The following is a 17808-nucleotide window of genomic DNA, read 5'->3' as shown; positions in this document are numbered from 1 at the left end:
CCTAGTGGAGGAAGTCTTAGTTCCATTTGAAGCTTCAGATTACAGTTAGTTCCTTTACAAAGAGGTGGAGGTGGTGGGGCCACAGCACCATCATCACTGAGTGCCATAGGACACTTAACCTTTGTTTCCATATGCTGGGAACTTCCTGTTGTTCCAAGGAGGACTGGAAAATGTGTGAAAATCTCCCAGTCAGTTCCTCACAGCACACTTCAATCATTTCCCTCCCACAGCATCAGGACCAGGGCTTTTTCTCTCTTTGGTCCCACTAAGAGATTTCCACACAAACACCTCATCAGTGGGACTCTCAGAGCTACCAGCCCTTTGCTACAATCACAAAGCTCTTCATTGAAATCAATGATATCAAAGCTGGAATCAAATGAGTCCAAGTCTTCTGCTGATTCAGCATCACATTCATCTTTGCTCCTTGTTCTGCATCCCCACCATGGACTTCATTCCTTTCCAAGCCAGCCTTGAGTGTCCTTTATTCAGCTCATCCTCTGCTTTACTTTTACACCTGATTTTAGCTGCTTTATCTCTCTTTCAACAGGTTTCTGTGCCTCAATCTTTTTCTTCTCTCCCTCATAACAAGACAGCTTCTTCTGCCTGAGAACATGTTGGAGTGATTTACTAATCCAGGGCTGCTTATTGGGGAAAATACTTCCTGTTTCCAAAGTAATCCCCATTTTTCCCAGAAAGAAATGTCAGTAGAAATCGATGATCTAAGTGAGAACATGAGCCTTTCAAAAGTCCCAGTGGGTGCAGTCAAAGCAGTCCCTCAGTCCCAGTATAGAGTCTTTGGTCCAGACTGGAACAGCTGTGTGCCCAGTTTGAGCTCTCTTCAGTGCTGTGACCTGACAGACCCAGAGGGGCCATCACATCACATTTAGAAGCTCCCCTGATGGAGCCACAACACATGTCCAATACTTAGTCTGTCTTGTTGGACCAACTGGAAGAAATGATTCAAGGACTTAGTCACAGAACAGAGATTCAAATCTCCAAAATCCAACTGGCTGCATCAGGACATATAGTCTGAAACTCTGCACAGTTTCCTGTTTGAAGCTGCTTCCTGTTGGCTTCAGCTGTTTGGAGTTTCCATTTTCTAAACTTCTACATTCTGAAGCTTCTTCAGCTCTGAACAGATGATGAAACACTGAATGATTTCAAGCACTTTGTCTAATAAACTTACATCTTTCATTCTTTATACAGATTGTGGAGCTGTGGTTTGTCAGAGATCAGCTGTGATTATCTGGCAGCAGCACTGAAGTCCAACCCCTCCCATCTGAGAGAGCTGGACCTGAGCATCAACTACAACCTGAAGGATCCAGGAGTGAAGCATCTGTGTGGTTTCCTGGAGAGTCCAGGATGTAAACTTGAAACTCTGAGGTCAGTCAGCATGTTTTAGTTGTGCTGAGATGAATATGATGTGAAAGTTGTGCTGACACTAAACTGCAGACATCAGGCTGATATTATACTGATCCACACTGAGGATCTTCATGGTAAAGTCTGTTTTCTTCTTCTCTGGTTTAGTCCATTGACTGCAGCAGAACAATGTTCACATTTCAAACCTTCAAAGAAGAAGAAAAATCCTCCACTGGAAAATTCACTGTGAAACTCTCAAACTCTTCATTGCACCTTAAAGTCTGTCTGACACTGAAATCCAAAGCAAAATGTGCGTTTGCTTTACAGACAGCAGTCCAACACAAACATACACACATCATCCAAAACACAGTCCAACATCCAAATCTCCTCCACTGCCAGCATGAATGATGGGAAAGAGAAGGAGGAACACTCTGACATTCAGGGTTAGAATGAGTTTCATCAAGCAGACTGTGAAGATCAAAGCTGCATTAGAAAGCTTACATGAATGAATGAGTGGACAGAAGTGGACAGAGATCATCTGAAGCACTTCAAAGGCTTTAAATCAGCACATTTCTCTTTATTCTTTATCAACTCTGTTAGTTTCTCTCAGTTTTCTGTGGAATGAAGCTAACAGCAGGCTAATAAGATGCTGACCAATAGGTTTCTATTAAAGGTTGTAATTTGTATATGAAAAAGTGCTTTGGCTCAGCAGGGATCAGCTTACAGGTAGAATACAGCTGCTGGATGGGATTAGCATGTCATAGCTATCTACCAAACTGCTAACTGGGGGATTTCAGGCCATCTATGGATCATTTTTGCTAACTGTTTATTCAGCTTAGGCTCACAGGGCTGCAGCCTGTGCCCTAGCTGTCATAGGGCAAGAGGCGTGGTCCACCTGCACAGGTGAGCAGTCCATCACAGGGCCAACAGAGAGCGACAGAGAAGCACTCCCTCACATCCACACCTACAGCCAATGTAGAAGCACCAATGAACCTAAGCAGCATTTCATTGGACTGTGGGAGAACATCCAACCTCCACAGAAAGGCCCAGCTGACCAACAAGCTTCAACCTACAACCTTCTTGCTCTAAGGCACTAGTGCTAACCACTTTTGCCCATTTCAGCCCAAATCCTGCATCTTCCTGTTTCTGACTCCAGGCCAGCTCCACTAACACTTTCTCATCAGACACTGCCACCTAGTGGAGGAAGTCTTAGTTCCATTTGAAGCTTCAGATTACAGTTAGTTCCTTTACAAAGAGGTGGAGGTGGTGGGGCCACAGCACCATCATCACTGAGTGCCATAGGACACTTAACCTTTGTTTCCATATGCTAGGAACTTCCTGTTGTTCCAAGGAGGACTGGAAAATGTGTGAAAATCTCCCAGTCAGTTCCTCACAGCACACTTCAATCATTTCCCTCCCACAGCATCAGGACCAGGGCTTTTTCTCTCTTTGGTCCCACTAAGAGATTTCCACACAAACACCTCATCAGTGGGACTCTCAGAGCTACCAGCCCTTTGCTACAATCACAAAGCTCTTCATTGAAATCAATGATATCAAAGCTGGAATCAAATGAGTCCAAGTCTTCTGCTGATTCAGCATCACATTCATCTTTGCTCCTTGTTCTGCATCCCCACCATGGACTTCATTCCTTTCCAAGCCAGCCTTGAGTGTCCTTTATTCAGCTCATCCTCTGCTTTACTTTTACACCTGATTTTAGCTGCTTTATCTCTCTTTCAACAGGTTTCTGTGCCTCAATCTTTTTCTTCTCTCCCTCATAACAAGACAGCTTCTTCTGCCTGAGAACATGTTGGAGTGATTTACTAATCCAGGGCTGCTTATTGGGGAAAATACTTCCTGTTTCCAAAGTAATCCCCATTTTTCCCAGAAAGAAATGTCAGTAGAAATCGATGATCTAAGTGAGAACATGAGCCTTTCAAAAGTCCCAGTGGGTGCAGTCAAAGCAGTCCCTCAGTCCCAGTATAGAGTCTTTGGTCCAGACTGGAACAGCTGTGTGCCCAGTTTGAGCTCTCTTCAGTGCTGTGACCTGACAGACCCAGAGGGGCCATCACATCACATTTAGAAGCTCCCCTGATGGAGCCACAACACATGTCCAATACTTAGTCTGTCTTGTTGGACCAACTGGAAGAAATGATTCAAGGACTTAGTCACAGAACAGAGATTCAAATCTCCAAAATCCAACTGGCTGCATCAGGACATATAGTCTGAAACTCTGCACAGTTTCCTGTTTGAAGCTGCTTCCTGTTGGCTTCAGCTGTTTGGAGTTTCCATTTTCTAAACTTCTACATTCTGAACCTTCTTCAGCTCTGAACAGATGATGAAACACTGAATGATTTCAAGCACTTTGTCTAATAAACTTACATCTTTCATTCTTTATACAGATTGATGGACTGTGGTTTGTCAAAGATCAGCTGTGATTATCTGGCAGCAGCACTGAAGTCCAACCCCTCCCATCTGAGAGAGCTGGACCTGAGATACAACTACAACCTGCAGGATCCAGATGTGAAGCAGCTGTCTGATCTTCAGCAGAGTCCAGACTACAGACTGGAGACTCTGGTGTAAGTAGAGTGATGGAGTGAGTGGGTGGTGCTGTCAGCAGTATTGTACTAAACACAGTCAGTATGAAACAAAGATCCAGTGTTTCCTGTAAAGCTGCAGCTTCTCAGTGAAGCTGTGAGAGGAGAACGGTGACAGGCTTCAGGATTGGACACAAACACTTCCTGTTTCTCACCTTTATGGTCACCATAGTAACGGCTGACACGCTCTGATCAAACACTGTCAACAGCCAATCAGCTCTCTGAACAAAGCAGCACGCAGACCAATGACTGCATTGATTTCCAAGTTTAAAGCAGTGAAGAACACAGTCTGTAGGTGAGGAAGAATTTAGTGAGAGCAGATGTTTGGATGGAATTCCTCCAGTTAACAGCTGGAACCGTCCATCTGGATTGTTGGGCTTGTTGTTGGGGTTCCTACAGAGCTCAGAGTGGACACACCAAGGTTCTTCTAATGAATGAAAGTCCAAACTCAAACTAGGAGGGAAAAACATTTTCAGCAACTTCAATAAAAATCCAAAGATTAGAAAAAGTGAAGCAACAATGAGTCCTAGTACAGTCCCAGCACTGACGTCCCTGCTGCTCTTTATACTGGATGTGCTGCATCACTGACTGACAGCTGATGAAGAGTCTCTGGAAACACTCGTTTATCTCCTCTGCTCTTCCTCCTTCTCTCTGCAGGTGGAGGTTATGATGGTAAACAGGACGGTGTGTGTGCTGAGAGAGGAGCAGCTGTGTCCTGATGATCCAGAGAGGTTGAAGCAGCAGCAGCTTGTGTGTAGAGACGCTCTGACTGGGCCATGTTACTGGGAGGTGGAGAGGAGAGCTTCATCCAGCAGTGACTGACAGAGGAATGAAGTGCAGATGACTGTCAGTGCTGCAGAGTGAACTGCTCTGAGAACAGCTCCACTGTCAGACACAATGTAGAGTCCAGCATCAGCCCTGTGTGTCCCTCTGGATCTGACAGAGGATCATCAGTGTATCTGGACTGCTCTGCTGCTGCTCTGTCCTTCTACAGTCTCTGCACAGTCTCTGTCTCACTCTGGAAAGATTTTACAACTTGTTGTAATTACAGAACGTTAATATAATATTCAAACATGTGATCTTCTCTTTATTTCTGAATCTTTACCAAATAAAGAAAAACCAAACTAACAAACAGAAGCTGTCGTGTCCTTTTTCACCACATCTGTGAATCTTTTCTGTGTTTTTCCTCTTTTCCTCCTTCCTGCAGCTCCATCTTCATCATTCTGTGTCCAGTATATGTGAACACGTCCAAAGCATCTGAGCCTCATGTTACCCGTTTGTGTGAGTTACGCCTGTCGTTGTGTTGTGGTGTATAAATAAGGGGCAGGAGACAGCGCTGGATCTCTGAGTTCTTTACTCTCAATTTCTGCAACATCTGCAATATCTAGAAATGCAAACCTGTGAGCTGTGTGTGTTGTGCGTCTGCTCGGCCACCTCTCCTCCGGCCATGCTGGAAGCAGCTGTGCGTTTGACAGTTTTATCGACTCGACAATAATCGAACAAATTAAATGTTCAAAAATATCAACTTAAGCACTTCAAAGTCAACAAAAAGCTTAAAACAATGAAATAATATTTCACTGACAAAACAACAGCTCATAAGAACGATACACAAAATAATACAGAAACAAACAAATAAAAGTTATTAACCAGGATCCATGTTTTTGTCACAAACACTGAATCAGCTGATTCACTCTTTATGTTTCTGAGTTTGTTTTGTGATTATAGTTCTGGTTTCTGTTTCTGTGTCTTCACTGTGTCCCACGTCTCCTTACTTTGGACTCTGTGTTATATTTCCTGTTTTACTTTGACAGTCCTGTGTTACTGTTTCCTGTCTCGTGTGTGTAATTGGTCCCAGCTGTGTTTCCCTCCTGTCTCCCGTTCCCTGATTACTAAACTGCGTCCACGCCGCCGGCGCTCCTCTCCACAGCTGGATTCCAGGATTTCAGAGCATCCAGCTGTGGTGAGTGATGGAGACACTTTCTCTGCTCCCTCAGTAATCAGGACAGTTTATTGAACATCAGAGGACATAAAGGACTGTTTTTCACCTGCCCGTTCTGAACCTGGACATTAAAGACTGCTGGCTTCAAGGACATTAATCCCAGTGTCAGCCAGCCAATGACAGCCTGTGTTTTTCAGCTCTTTAGGAGTCAGAAATGAGAAAGACACAGACTGCTAACCGCTCCCTGCAGGAAATAAGCTCCGCCTCTTCCTGTCCTGTATATGAGTGATTCTGACATGAGACACAATGAGTTTCCTGTTTATTGTGACTTAAAGCGAGCAGCAAAGACACTAAACTGTGTGTTTCCAGCTGAAGCTGCTTTTTGTGTTGCTCCCACAATCCTGTCTAAAACAGTCAGTGAGGAAAACTCAGTTTATGCTTCCAAGCTCATTGTGAGAGGGCACATTGTGTTCCTGCAAGTGCTGATTTTGTCTGCATCCCTGAGTTTAGTGAGCTGCCTCCAAGGACTTGTGAAGCCCAGTGTGTTAAGGCTGCATCTCCCAGATGTTTCCAGCAGAGACGATAAATGTTCCCACAAAGGCTCAGCCAAAGACGGTTTGATTTTCTGAGTGTTGGCCTCAAGAGATTGCTCAGTGAGCACCTGAGTGTTTCTGGGACATCGGACACTAACTGGAACTTCAAGTCTGGTTCTGAAGCTGCACATGCAAAGACTGTTTCTGGTTGTAGAGACCTGGCTGTTCCAGGGATTGTAACCTCCCCAGAGGCTGAGCTGCTGACCTCAGCTGACTCTGGAGCCTTGAAGGTAACTAAGTTTGCACCGCTCGGGTGAGCCATCTCAGCTGCAACAGCCTCCACAGAGAGCTCACGCAAGCTTACCCAGCCTGCTGAGGATTTTATGCTGCTGCAGCCCAAAAGGCATCCTGAGCTGGCTGACAGCCACCCACAGCTTCAGCTGCCTCAGCCAGGGGTCTCCACACCTGCTGGCCCTGCATCTGCTCTGACTGGGGGCTCCGGAGAGCCGCGCCAGCCATCCATCTCTGCTGGGGCTCCTGTTTGAGAATGTAGGAGTGTAAACTTCAAATATCTTCTCGGTTTGTCAAGATATCACATATTTGCAAAAGTGCTCTGACGTTTTTGGAGACGTCTGTTACCCACCATCTTGATAGCTAACCGGGAGGTCGAGGGTCATTAGAGCCGGCGAGAACAGCGGACTCCCAGCACATCGTTTTTGGACCCCCACGGCCTTTGGCTGTTCAGGTTTAAATATGATATATATAAGTCACTTAATAGGGGTGCAACGATATTCGTATCGATATTGAACCGTTCGATACAGTGCTTTCGGTTCGGTACGCATATGTATCGAACAATACAAAATTTGTAATTTATTTTATCAACTTTCCTTCTGACAATGCTGTCTGTGTTGAGCGCTCAGTGAATCTGCGTTTCTCTGTAATAAACTGTCTTTTCCAAAGATGAGTGATTCCTCAATCAGATACAGGGCTCGCAATATCGCTAGCCCGACGTCCTGGGGCTAGCTATTTTTTCAGTCGGGCTACCAAAATCTATCTCTTCCCTGCCCGTCGGGCTATTGTAGGAAGGAAAAATATATGTCAATGCTTTTGCATTCTTTCAGAAATGTAGCTGGGTACTTATGTCATTGGCATCGGTGAGCCACTGTCAATATGTGACATATTGAAATCGCGATTGAATTTGCGCTTGTTTTTTGCTTTCACTTTGCAATCGTGCGAACTGTGTGTAGAGAGCGACAGCACTGATCTGTGAGTGATGATAATTTGTGCACCAATTCCTCTGACATCGTCTTATTAATCGTTAGCTTACTATGCAAACATGACAAGTGAAATCTCCCGCAGCTTAAACATGTGAGAGGTTGATCGCGCAGAGAATCGCTGAGCTTATGTGAGTGAGTGTGTAAAAGCATTTCAGTTCTGCTGAGCCAAATAAGACAGGTCAGGGTGAAGAAGTGACAGCCAAAGAAAAGCTTACCACAAAACGGAGAAGTTATGACAAATCAGACTATAAGGCAAAAAGAAAGTGCAGCTTTATGGTTTCATGGACAAAAGAATTTCTGTGGCTGCAATATGACGAGCTAAATAACCAGGGCTGCACATAAGTGGTCCGCAGGTGCGCATTCGCTGTCAAAATAAAAAACACGCACAAGGGTTAGGGTTAAATTTAAAAACTGTACTTTTGAGTTAAAATATATATTTATAATTTTAATAAATGACAAATTAAAAAGGCATGAACATTTTTTTTGTATCGAAAAAATATCGAACCGTGACACCAAAGTATCGAACCGAACCGTGAATTTTGTGTATCGTTGCACCCCTAATATATATATATATATATATATAGTATATATATAACTCCACCGAGACAGCGGTGACGCGGATCTGAAGGCCAGACCATCACAGCCGCTCACTTCCCGCCTACCCGACCTTTGGAGGACCCGGCCCACGTAGACCTTGAAGGCCGGGTCCTCAGGAGGATGCAGCCTGTGAGTTTGGACACGCCATGACACATGATGTTCTACAGCTGATGTGTTTAAATGAGCTCTACAGGTGAACAGACTTATTAACGTTACCAGCATAATAAACTGTCCTGTCACTGAAGGTGTCTGCCCAACAAGGACGTGGTGCTGAATGCATCCAGACCCCTGCTGACTGTCTTTGCAGCTTCGGTCAAAGGTACAGTGTCCACTGTGACCCTGAGAGCAGGACACAGCCAGAGGTGAGTCAGCAGTTACAAACTAAATGCTGCTGACATGAATCAAACTGCTGGATAACCCACTGCTCATGAAAATGGCACCTTTCTGTTGCTTTTTGAGATTACTGAGAATATTTGAATTGTGACTCAGATGGCAGATCCAGGCTCTCAGCCTCCAGCTGAAACTTCCAGTCCTCCCCCAGCCAGAAGCTCTGATGCTGGGCTGAGAGACTTTGATCCTTCCCTGGATCCAGAAATCCAGGAGGGAGAAGGAGAACAGGACCTCCTTCCTGATCTGGAGAGGCCTGAGGGAAAGAAAGATGGAGCAGACAGAGCTTTGAACAAATCCAAACCTCCTGAGCTTCACCTCCACAAAGGTGCAGACACTGATGCACAGATTCACATGTGACACCTGCAGCGTCCAGCTTGTGCCGCTGACATTATCTCCACTCTGATACAAGCCTCATTCACTCGCTCACACACGTTCATACAATCACCTTTTCCTCACAGTCACACACATGAATGTAATGAGGGGAACTCGGGTTCACTGTCATTCCTCAGGATCCTTTGATATGCAGACTGGAGGCTCTGTGGATGAAACCACCGACTGTCTGAAGCACTCTGAAGTCTTCATGATGGACTTCATCCTGATTAACACTACAATACTTGTTAGAGGCCTTTTATATGTAATAATATTCTTTTCCATTAAAGCTCTGAACATTCTCACTCTTTCTTGACCAGGTGTGACAGGTGAAGGACACCGGCGAATAGGAGGACAGAAGCTGAGAGCCATTAGTCACATGACTTCAGCTGCTGCTGCCTCACCAACCACTGGCCCCTCGGTGAGTCTAGAGTTACAGCAGTGACCACAGGAAGTGCACACGTGTGATCTAAAGCTACATGTGGGCCTGTGACCATCAGTCTTCTCACTGTGGTAGACGGGTTTGTGAGTCCCTGTGATGCTGGGAGTGTCCAGGACAGTCGCTCCTGATCGGGTCTCTCATGGAAAGCTGGTCCCAGGAATTCCTGGAAAATTCCTCCACAAAAGAGAACTGGGAACATAAGTGCAGAGTGACAGAGGTGCTCAGCAACCCTGCTGTTATATGGGAATAGAACCAGAATAGTCGGCAACCACTTGAGTTAAGTTAGCCAAAGAGATGCGACTCAGACTGACTTCATCATGTTGGCAACGTGTCTGCATTGATAAACTCCAGTTATTGACAAATCAGAGAATAATTCCAGTCGTTCAGAGACAGATTGTGATTGTTTGGAGGATGTAATCGTTTCCCTTCAGGGAGCGTGTTGGACGCTCAGTGTCCGGGTGATTAGCTGATGCAACTACTTAGAATCAGTTTGTGAATATGAAGAAAATCAGTGCAGTCACTGGACAAACTCTGATTCTTCCTAGTTTCACTCTTGTTTCAGTCCAGTGTGACTGAGGTGGTAAAAAATGATCTGACTTTTAGCCACACAGCTGTCTGCTAGAGAAAAAGCCTTTGTGCACAACTTTCTTAAAGGCAAACGGCACCATGTTCACTGCAGCTGCAGCAAACGCAGCAAAGAGTGAAAGTTGGACTGAGAATGTTGTGACTGTTTCATGAGAAAGAGCAGGAAAACAAGCATCACACACCCAGACACAGTGCTGGGATTAGAATTAGACTTTAGAGCCAAATGTAGGACAAAAGCTTTAATATGAAAGAGGAAAACCCAACAACAGCCAGAGCATGAAGCTCAAATCTATACCAATCACCAAGAAAGCTGACAGGCCTGTGACACGTCAGAGACGCCGTTCAAATCATAAAGAAGTTGGTTTATTGACAAAATGTAAAAAACCAAAAGAATCAAGTCAACCTTCAGTTTCGAGCGAGTAGACCAATCAGGCACAGCAGCAGCTCTAGAATAAGCAACAATTTGATGTATTACAAACAACCTTTCATATACACACATACATATGGCTCATATGCTGTTTAAAAAGGGCTCAAAGACCCAACAGATTACACAAAGTACAAAAACACTTTCATTCAGACAACAGTCAGCTGTGCACGAGACAGAGAGCCGACTACAGTTAGTAACATGGACTCACTTTGTTTCAGACACGACACAAAGTAACACAAAGCCACAAAGAGCAGAAACATCAAAAAGGAGGCAGAGCAGCAGCAACTCTCCATGAGCTGTGAGGCTAACAGCCACCCACACTTCCTGTGATGCATAATGAAAACAACATTAACCTGAAGGATGATAACAACAGAAAGAAGTCTAAGCTAACGTTACACAGCGCTCACACAGCGCTGACTGTACAGGCCTCACACAGCTACGACCTGCATCCACAACACCTGATTCTACTGAACACAAACAAGTTAATGATATATGAGCAATCCAGGGAAGGCTTCCAGGAAGGTGAGGATCCAAAGACAGCTCTACAACAGCATCAGTCAGCAACAATGTTACTAATCACTGACTCTTTCATCCTTTTATACTCAATCAAAAAGTGCTGTGTTCACATTTGTTTCTGCTGAAATCCAGAGACTGAAAATGCGTCTTTTTAAAGTTTGAATAAACTGACTGAACTTCTCACGAGTCCAACCGTGAGGAACACTTCCCCCCATGACACATCACAGGACAACGTCTCAGTGGAGGGGGGACAGTAGCTCAGTTTAGGCAGTCACACTCAGAATCGATGCCTCCAGTCAGGGTCAAACGTGATCCTCAGAAACCTGCAGATGTTTGGGCCAAGCTCTCACTGGTCTCTGCGTCTGTAGACTGAGCTGATGTTTCTCCAGGTGTCTGGTAAAAGGACGATGCTGCTGTCCAATGAGGCGAGGAGAGAAGTAGCCAAACAGGCGAGAGCCGTGAAGGAGGAACGGCGGGCAGCTCTGGATGCCCGACATAAATACCTGATGAGCAGGCTGGCCGACGCCGGCAGCCTGGAGGAGGCGGCGGTGGAAGACGCCATCGTCTCTGATGACAGAGTAAGTTCAGAGACGTGATCCTTCCTCAGAGTTGAACCTTTGAGTCATTAATGTCTGATTCTTCCAGTTCAGTCTGATCCATGAATTCTTTGCTGCAAACGGATCCAAGAAGCTGATTTTCTTCTATCAGGATGTCAAACAGGTAACTTTGATCACATTTCAATGACTGACACATGAAGGTCTAACCGCTCTTCATAATCTGCTGTCCTGTTTGTTGCAGCGTACTTTGTATTCATATCTTTTAATATCTGCCTTTCTCCCAGAGTCTGTCCTCCCGTCAGTCTTCCTTTGTGGACGCATCAAACTCAGCTGTGGCTCAGAGGAAACTCTTCCTCACTACGGGGAACTCTGAGGTTGGCTTCAGCTTTTTACGTTTAGTTCATGTGAGAATCACAGAAAAATGCTGATATGAGTGGAAGCTTCTGCTGGGAAATTGGCAAAGAGCAGATTATTGAACAGCGAGGCAGACAGTTCATTTCAGTGATGCCAGTTTATTAGAAACGAGGACTGTGGGGCTGCTGGAAGTCAGGACGGCCGTTCTCTGGATAAACCTGACAGCTGAGGTGGAGAGCAGGATTTATCCACAGACGGCTTCTTCCAAGCAAATGTCCTGAACACACCTGAGCTGAGGGTTACACAGTGTGTCCTGTGTGATCTCTGCTTTATGGTGGTTGAATCTCACAAATGTGACCATCAGACCTGACGACTTATTTGTGATGTTTTCATTAAAAATATCCTGGGTGAGGTGTTTGGGGCATGTCCCATGAGGAGGAGTCTCCAGGGCAGACCCAGGACACACTAGAGAGGTTATATCTCTCAGCAGGCCTGGGAATGCCTCAGTATTGTCCTGGATATGCTGGAGGAAGTGGTTGTTTAGGGAGGTCTGGGATTCTCTGCTTAGACTGCTGCACCTGTGACCCGGGACCAGATAAACAGGAAATGGATGTTTGAAATTCAAAGAAATCCTCTTTTAATAATGAGAAAAAAGACAGCAGGAGATCCATCGCAACTAACAAAACACTTCAAACACATCAATGCATCAACTTTAATCAACTTCATTTGGTTCAAATGAAGGAATCTAACAAAGCACTCACTAAAATGAAACACCAGTTAGTTTCCCGAGCTCAACAGGTCGAACACCTGAGTTTGGTTTGCGGTGCAGTTTTTATTTCTTCTAGATAACTTGGGTTATTTGCACAGGAAGGTTTTTAAATGTATTTCTTAAGTACGATCTTATATGGGGGTTGATTTTATAGCATAACAGAATAATGTAATAACTCTAATAGAGTATAAAACATTTGCAGAATGAAGTACAAGGTGAAGAAAAGTCAGAACGTCCCTATTTGAAAATACAGTCTCAGAAGGTCAGAGATGGACAAATTCAGCTACAGAAACATGTGGCCATTTTTTTAAAGCCATAGAGCATATTACAGACGACACAAAGAGCAAACACTGTAAACTTCTAACCACAGACCTCACACAGCTCACACACGTCAGAGTGAAGCTGTCATTTCCTGAAGCTTCCACACAAGAGAACTGGCAACAAGGTGGAGTCCTCATGGATCACTAGCAGAGAAATGTGGGTGGGTGCCAGACCACATGGACTCGACTCACTTTATTTCATACAAAGGAGCAGACTAATGCTGTCATCCTTAAAGACTAACTAGAAACAAGCAGTGCGCTCGCATCGACTCGACTTGTTTTGCAAGTTTGAAGTGAGATGGTACTTTGGAGTCAGCCTCCCGAGATGATGGCTGGTTTTTGAAAAACATCTCATATTTATACAATGAGCAGCAGACTTTCCTGACTTGCAGAGGTCAACGTCCTCCTCAGTCATGCGCCATGAGTGGCACAGATACTATTCATCAAATAACTAACATGGCCTTGATTGTTACTCCAGAGACTTATCTGCGATGTAGCTTTATAGCATTTTCATTAGCAATCGTATGATTTGTGTTACAATGACCTTTGTGGACGGGCCCGGACCCCCAGGCCTCGTCCGTGACGCCGACGGTGAGCGCAACGTTTTTGTTTTCTTGCGCTTAAAATAACCTGATCAGCGTTCTGTGGACGGTTTGTTTACATTTCTCACATCTGTGATTGTTCACACGGGTTGGACACGAGCAGAGAGGGCTTTCAAGATGAAAAAGCCAACGTGAAACTTTAACGGACGACAAAGTTTTTCAATCAAATCTCCGTCACACCCTTCCTTGACCTCATCACGTTATCCACCTTAGTCAAGGAACAGTGGTTCGGGAAAATATGCATTTGTTTTTTGGACCAGTTTAAAACGTATCTCAACTAGTGATGTGCGGATCAATACTGAAATATCGATTCCTCCGATACCCGTCATTGTGTCCGGCCCCTTGGCGTGCACACTCACAACAATGGCTGAGCGTAAACAGAGTCATGTGCAGACGTATTTTACCTCCACGAACAGCTGAGACGTGGTTTGCCATACATGTGGCAAGAATGTGAGGTGTTGTGGTAACACCGCTGACCTGGTCAAACACCTCAGAGTGAATCATATCACAGAATATGACGAGCGTATGTTGAGGCGAACTGAAGAGGAGGAGAGGGAGAGGTGCTGCCAGGGCGAGACAGACGTCTCTCACGGAGTCCTTTAATGCTGCAGGCAGGCAACAAATAGCCACAACTTCAGGTTTTTCATTTCTATATGATAATTCTGCATCATTAAGTGATAAGAACAAGTAATCTGATGTCCTGTGATCATTACGACGCTATAATTTGAGATAAAATAAAAGAGAGTAAAAAAATAAGTTTTTGTACAGAGTATCGTATCAGATCAGTATCGTCGATACCACCCTGAATTTTACTTGGTATCGGATCGGAAAGGAAATCAGTGGAAATCAAATCCTGCTTCTACAGGTGTCCAGTTCATTCACTCTGACCCCTCCAGATAAGCGTTGCCAGTTCTCACTGTGCTGTAGATCACATTTTCTTGTGTTTGGGGTTATAACGGTTACTTTTGAGGTCTGTGTTATAAAGCAAGTTAATCCTGAATTTAACTGGAGAAGACAAATTCCCACTGCGTGGTGTAGTGCACAGCCAGGCATTCTTTACATTAGTTCGTTTGACAAAACCAAAAAGCCGAAAGTATTTACTTGGAGTTTGGTTTGATGAAATAAGTGCCAGAATCAGTGAATACAAATGATTCCAATGACATGAAAACTGGTGGAAGGACAAATCCCTCAAGAAAAGCACGACTAGCACATTAAGTTTGTTTGTAATCATCATCATCTCTAACACCATGCGCACAACAGTGATTTTGTTACAGAACACTAAGATAGTAAAATCTGGGAAATGATGATATTTCTTTCCAAAACTTCCTGTCTGGAAGACATTAAAGCTGCTGTGCCACCTGCAGCTTCTTTCAATCTATGTTATGTGAATATATCTTTTTTTTTTGGGGTTTGAACATCCATTCAAACTCACTCTCTGCCTAGCAAGTCTCATTCCCTCATTTCCTTGGGGTCCAGCTTCACATACGTGGCACTGAGCCTTTTCCTTTGTCACCTCTTTCTGCTACATGCCTAGCCTCCCAGTTTCTTGGTCTATTTTCTTCATTTCACTAACTACACTTCTTTTTCTTTGTAAATCTCTTCCTTCAAATACTTTCAAAATCACTTTTCTTTTTTCCCTTTCTTCTGTGCAGAGAAGACGTCAAACCCCTTCTTGGCAGTTTATCTCAATAAAGCTGTACTATCCCAGCCATCTGGTAAGTCTTCCCTACTACCCAGAGCCTGTTTATACTCCTGCATGTCTCTGCCTTCACTCACTTCCTCTTCTTGATGTCCAAACTCATCCTTCAAACTACCATTTGATGCTGCATAGCTGCATTCTCCCTGACACCTCCTTGTCTCCTGTCTTTTTGATTTCACCTTCTGCATAATATTTAGTTGCCCTGTGTGCAGCTTCCTCCACTTTCATATATTTCTACAAGTTCCTCCCTGTTCTTGAAGTATGTGTGCACCACGGCCATTTCCACTTGGAAAATCTGCCCCACATCTGTCTTTCTAGATTTCTCTCCTAAACACCACACCTACCCAACACCTCATAACCTCTGTTCCCTTCACCTAAATGTCCATTGAAGTCTGTGTCAATCACCACTGTAGTATGTGGTCTCTTGCACACAAAATGTGTCTACCCTCCACCTCCATAATATGAGTCCGCCAGCCCTCCCATTGCCAGTCAGAGTCCATAACAAGTCAAAAACATAAACAGCTCGAACGTATTATTTATTTAAAAGAGAGAGAGAGAGAGAGAGAGAGAGAGAGAGAGAGAGAGAGAGAGAGAGAGAGAGAGCTCAGTTGTCCTTGCTCTAGCATCAAGAGTCAGTGACTGGCTGTTCACTGCAGGCTCAGCAGTCCAATGGCCGATCAGCAACAAAACAAATAAAAAAATAAGACACGTTCTTGATTATGACAACAAACCACATCCAAAAAAATATGACAGCAACACTTTAAGTTTTGTGTGCATTCATCATGTGCAACTCTGCAGAAAGTCTCATGTCAAGGATGTGTGGACAGGGGGGCTATTAAAAAGTTCCAGTATACAGAATAGAAAACCATCAAATGAATGAAATAAAATCTGTTGTCACAGTGGTTTTTGAAGGAACAATTACTTCACAGATGGACAGCCTCATTATATTTGAGTTAAATCTGATGATACACACTTCACGTCACCCTAGTTACATGTTTTTATTTGCCATGTGTATGTTATCCAAGGGAGGAAGAAAATGAAAAAGAAAACTTTTGATGTGTCCAGACATTTCTTCACATCAGCTGCCAGCAACCAGTTTCAGCATGTACAACTGTTGCAGTAAGTGTGCTCATGCAGACCAACTATGCTGGTCCACTGTTCTTAATGGTGCTGCATGTTGAGAAAGAAGTGAAACAAATGTTTTGTTTAACAAGTCCACTAGTGTTAGAATAACTTGGCATTTCCAATCTGTTTCTGCTGTAGTTCAATGAAAGGTTTCAGTTACTTAAGTTTGAGAAAAAACCAAAAAACCAAATTGCGTTTACAATTGTAGTTTCATCTTGTTATAAGATATTTGAAATAAAAACAAACAAAAAACATGAACAAACAAACCACAAACAAACCACAAACAAACAAACCACAAACAAACAAACCACAAACAAACAAACCACAAACAAACCACAAACAAACAAACCACAAACAAACAAACCACAAACAAACAAACCACTACATTTTCAGAAATATTTCTGCAGTCTGATTTACAAGTATAAACTTTCTGACCAAAACGCCACAATTTCATCCCTCAAACAAGTTGTCAACTGTGTCAACGACCAATGAGGACATCACTGCTACACTTGATGATACTCACACCTTGAAAAAGTGCAAAGGTTTCCCAACAGGACTTCGACGGTTGGTCTTCTTGATCAAGCTATAATCTGTTCTCATCAAAACCACCATAAAACCAGTTTGACAGGATGATGCTGATAAATCCCTCTAGACCTTTTTGTGACAGTATTAAAAGCTTGCTGGAAATTCTCTGTACTCATATTTGTGCTCAGTATCTGTAGGAGCCATTTTTGTGTGGGTACCTCATGTATGCCACTAGGGGTCACCTTTTGTGTTACATATGGTGTGTCTATTTAAGGTAGGTCATTAGCAGCAGGTGTGTTGTTGTTGGGAAGGAGCAAACAGATTGTGACCGCTGCGCTGTTATGTTAAATTGTGTTGGAATAAAGAATCTAAAGGACAAGATAAGTATGGTTTCAGTTATTGAACTAAGTTTAATACGTTTATTCATACCAGTGACATTGCATTAACCTGCCAACAAACAGCTCAGTGGCTTTAAATGTCGGCTTAGCCTCGACAGCATCTATAACACCATTAAAATGCAGTAATGGCCACACAAAAAATAAAACGTGACCATATTCAGTTTAAGCCATTTTATGTGGTTTAGTTTATACACTTGAATCACAGTAGATGATAGCTTTCTGTTTTTAAATGTCTCCATTTATTGCAAACACTATAGTTACTGTTCTGCCTTTTATAAGGTAAACTGGATATTATGGTTGCAAACGGCCCTAGAGCTCCCTCTAGTGGCTGCTTTGTAATATGGGTTTGACTACTTTGGGAAAGGAACAATGAGAAGGTGAAAAAATCAAAGATGGCGGAAAGTTATCGTTCTAAGCTGATATGGACCTTA

General features: G+C 43.7%; 2 protein-coding genes across 7 annotated transcripts in view; both read left to right on the top strand.

Moving 5' to 3' along the window:
- LOC146681972 (protein NLRC3-like) overlaps window positions 1–5029 on the top strand; it is a 39094-nt gene extending 34065 nt beyond the window's left edge. For 4 of the 6 annotated variants that reach the window (XM_085448427.1, XM_085448425.1, XM_085448424.1 and 1 more), the window contains 3 exons: window positions 1207–1383; window positions 3759–3935; window positions 4611–5029. In XM_085448427.1, coding sequence (XP_085304553.1) covers window positions 1207–1383; window positions 3759–3935; window positions 4611–4623 — 367 coding nt within the window. In that variant the 3' untranslated portion in view covers window positions 4624–5029. Of the gene's footprint in view, window positions 1–1206; window positions 1384–1527; window positions 1649–3758; window positions 3936–4610 lie in introns of those variants that run through there. The other 2 variants (XM_085448428.1, XM_085448423.1) reach the window with 2 other exon arrangements.
- Window positions 5030–8348: 3319 nt separating this feature from the next.
- Window positions 8349–15846, top strand: LOC146681971 (uncharacterized). Its single transcript, XM_085448489.1, has 7 exons — window positions 8349–8661; window positions 8789–9014; window positions 9379–9479; window positions 11418–11606; window positions 11674–11748; window positions 11870–11959; window positions 15283–15846. The coding sequence occupies exons 2-7, from the start codon at window positions 8789–8791 to the stop codon at window positions 15517–15519; spliced, it is 918 nt and encodes a 305-aa protein (XP_085304615.1). The 5' UTR covers window positions 8349–8661; the 3' UTR covers window positions 15520–15846.
- Window positions 15847–17808: the final 1962 nt, after the last annotated feature.

The sequence above is a fragment of the Copadichromis virginalis genome, linkage group LG23, assembly GCF_057382275.1.
Source record: "Copadichromis virginalis isolate Kocher_CV1m ecotype Utaka linkage group LG23, C_Virginalis_male_GT1.1, whole genome shotgun sequence".
Classification (NCBI taxonomy): Eukaryota; Metazoa; Chordata; class Actinopteri; order Cichliformes; family Cichlidae; genus Copadichromis; species Copadichromis virginalis.
The sequence above is the reverse complement of the archived record's forward strand: the minus strand, read 5'-3'. Positions and strand labels throughout refer to the sequence as shown.

Bases quoted from the DNA above. Each gene is read 5' to 3' on its own strand.
- LOC146681971 (XM_085448489.1), top strand. From the start codon at position 8,789: ATGGCAGATCCAGGCTCTCAGCCTCCAGCTGAAACTTCCAGTCCTCCC. The intron at 9,480-11,417 runs GTGAGTCTAGAG...ATGTTTCTCCAG, and splicing joins CACCAACCACTGGCCCCTCG to GTGTCTGGTAAAAGGACGAT. The intron at 11,960-15,282 runs GTTGGCTTCAGC...TCTTCTGTGCAG, and splicing joins TCACTACGGGGAACTCTGAG to AGAAGACGTCAAACCCCTTC.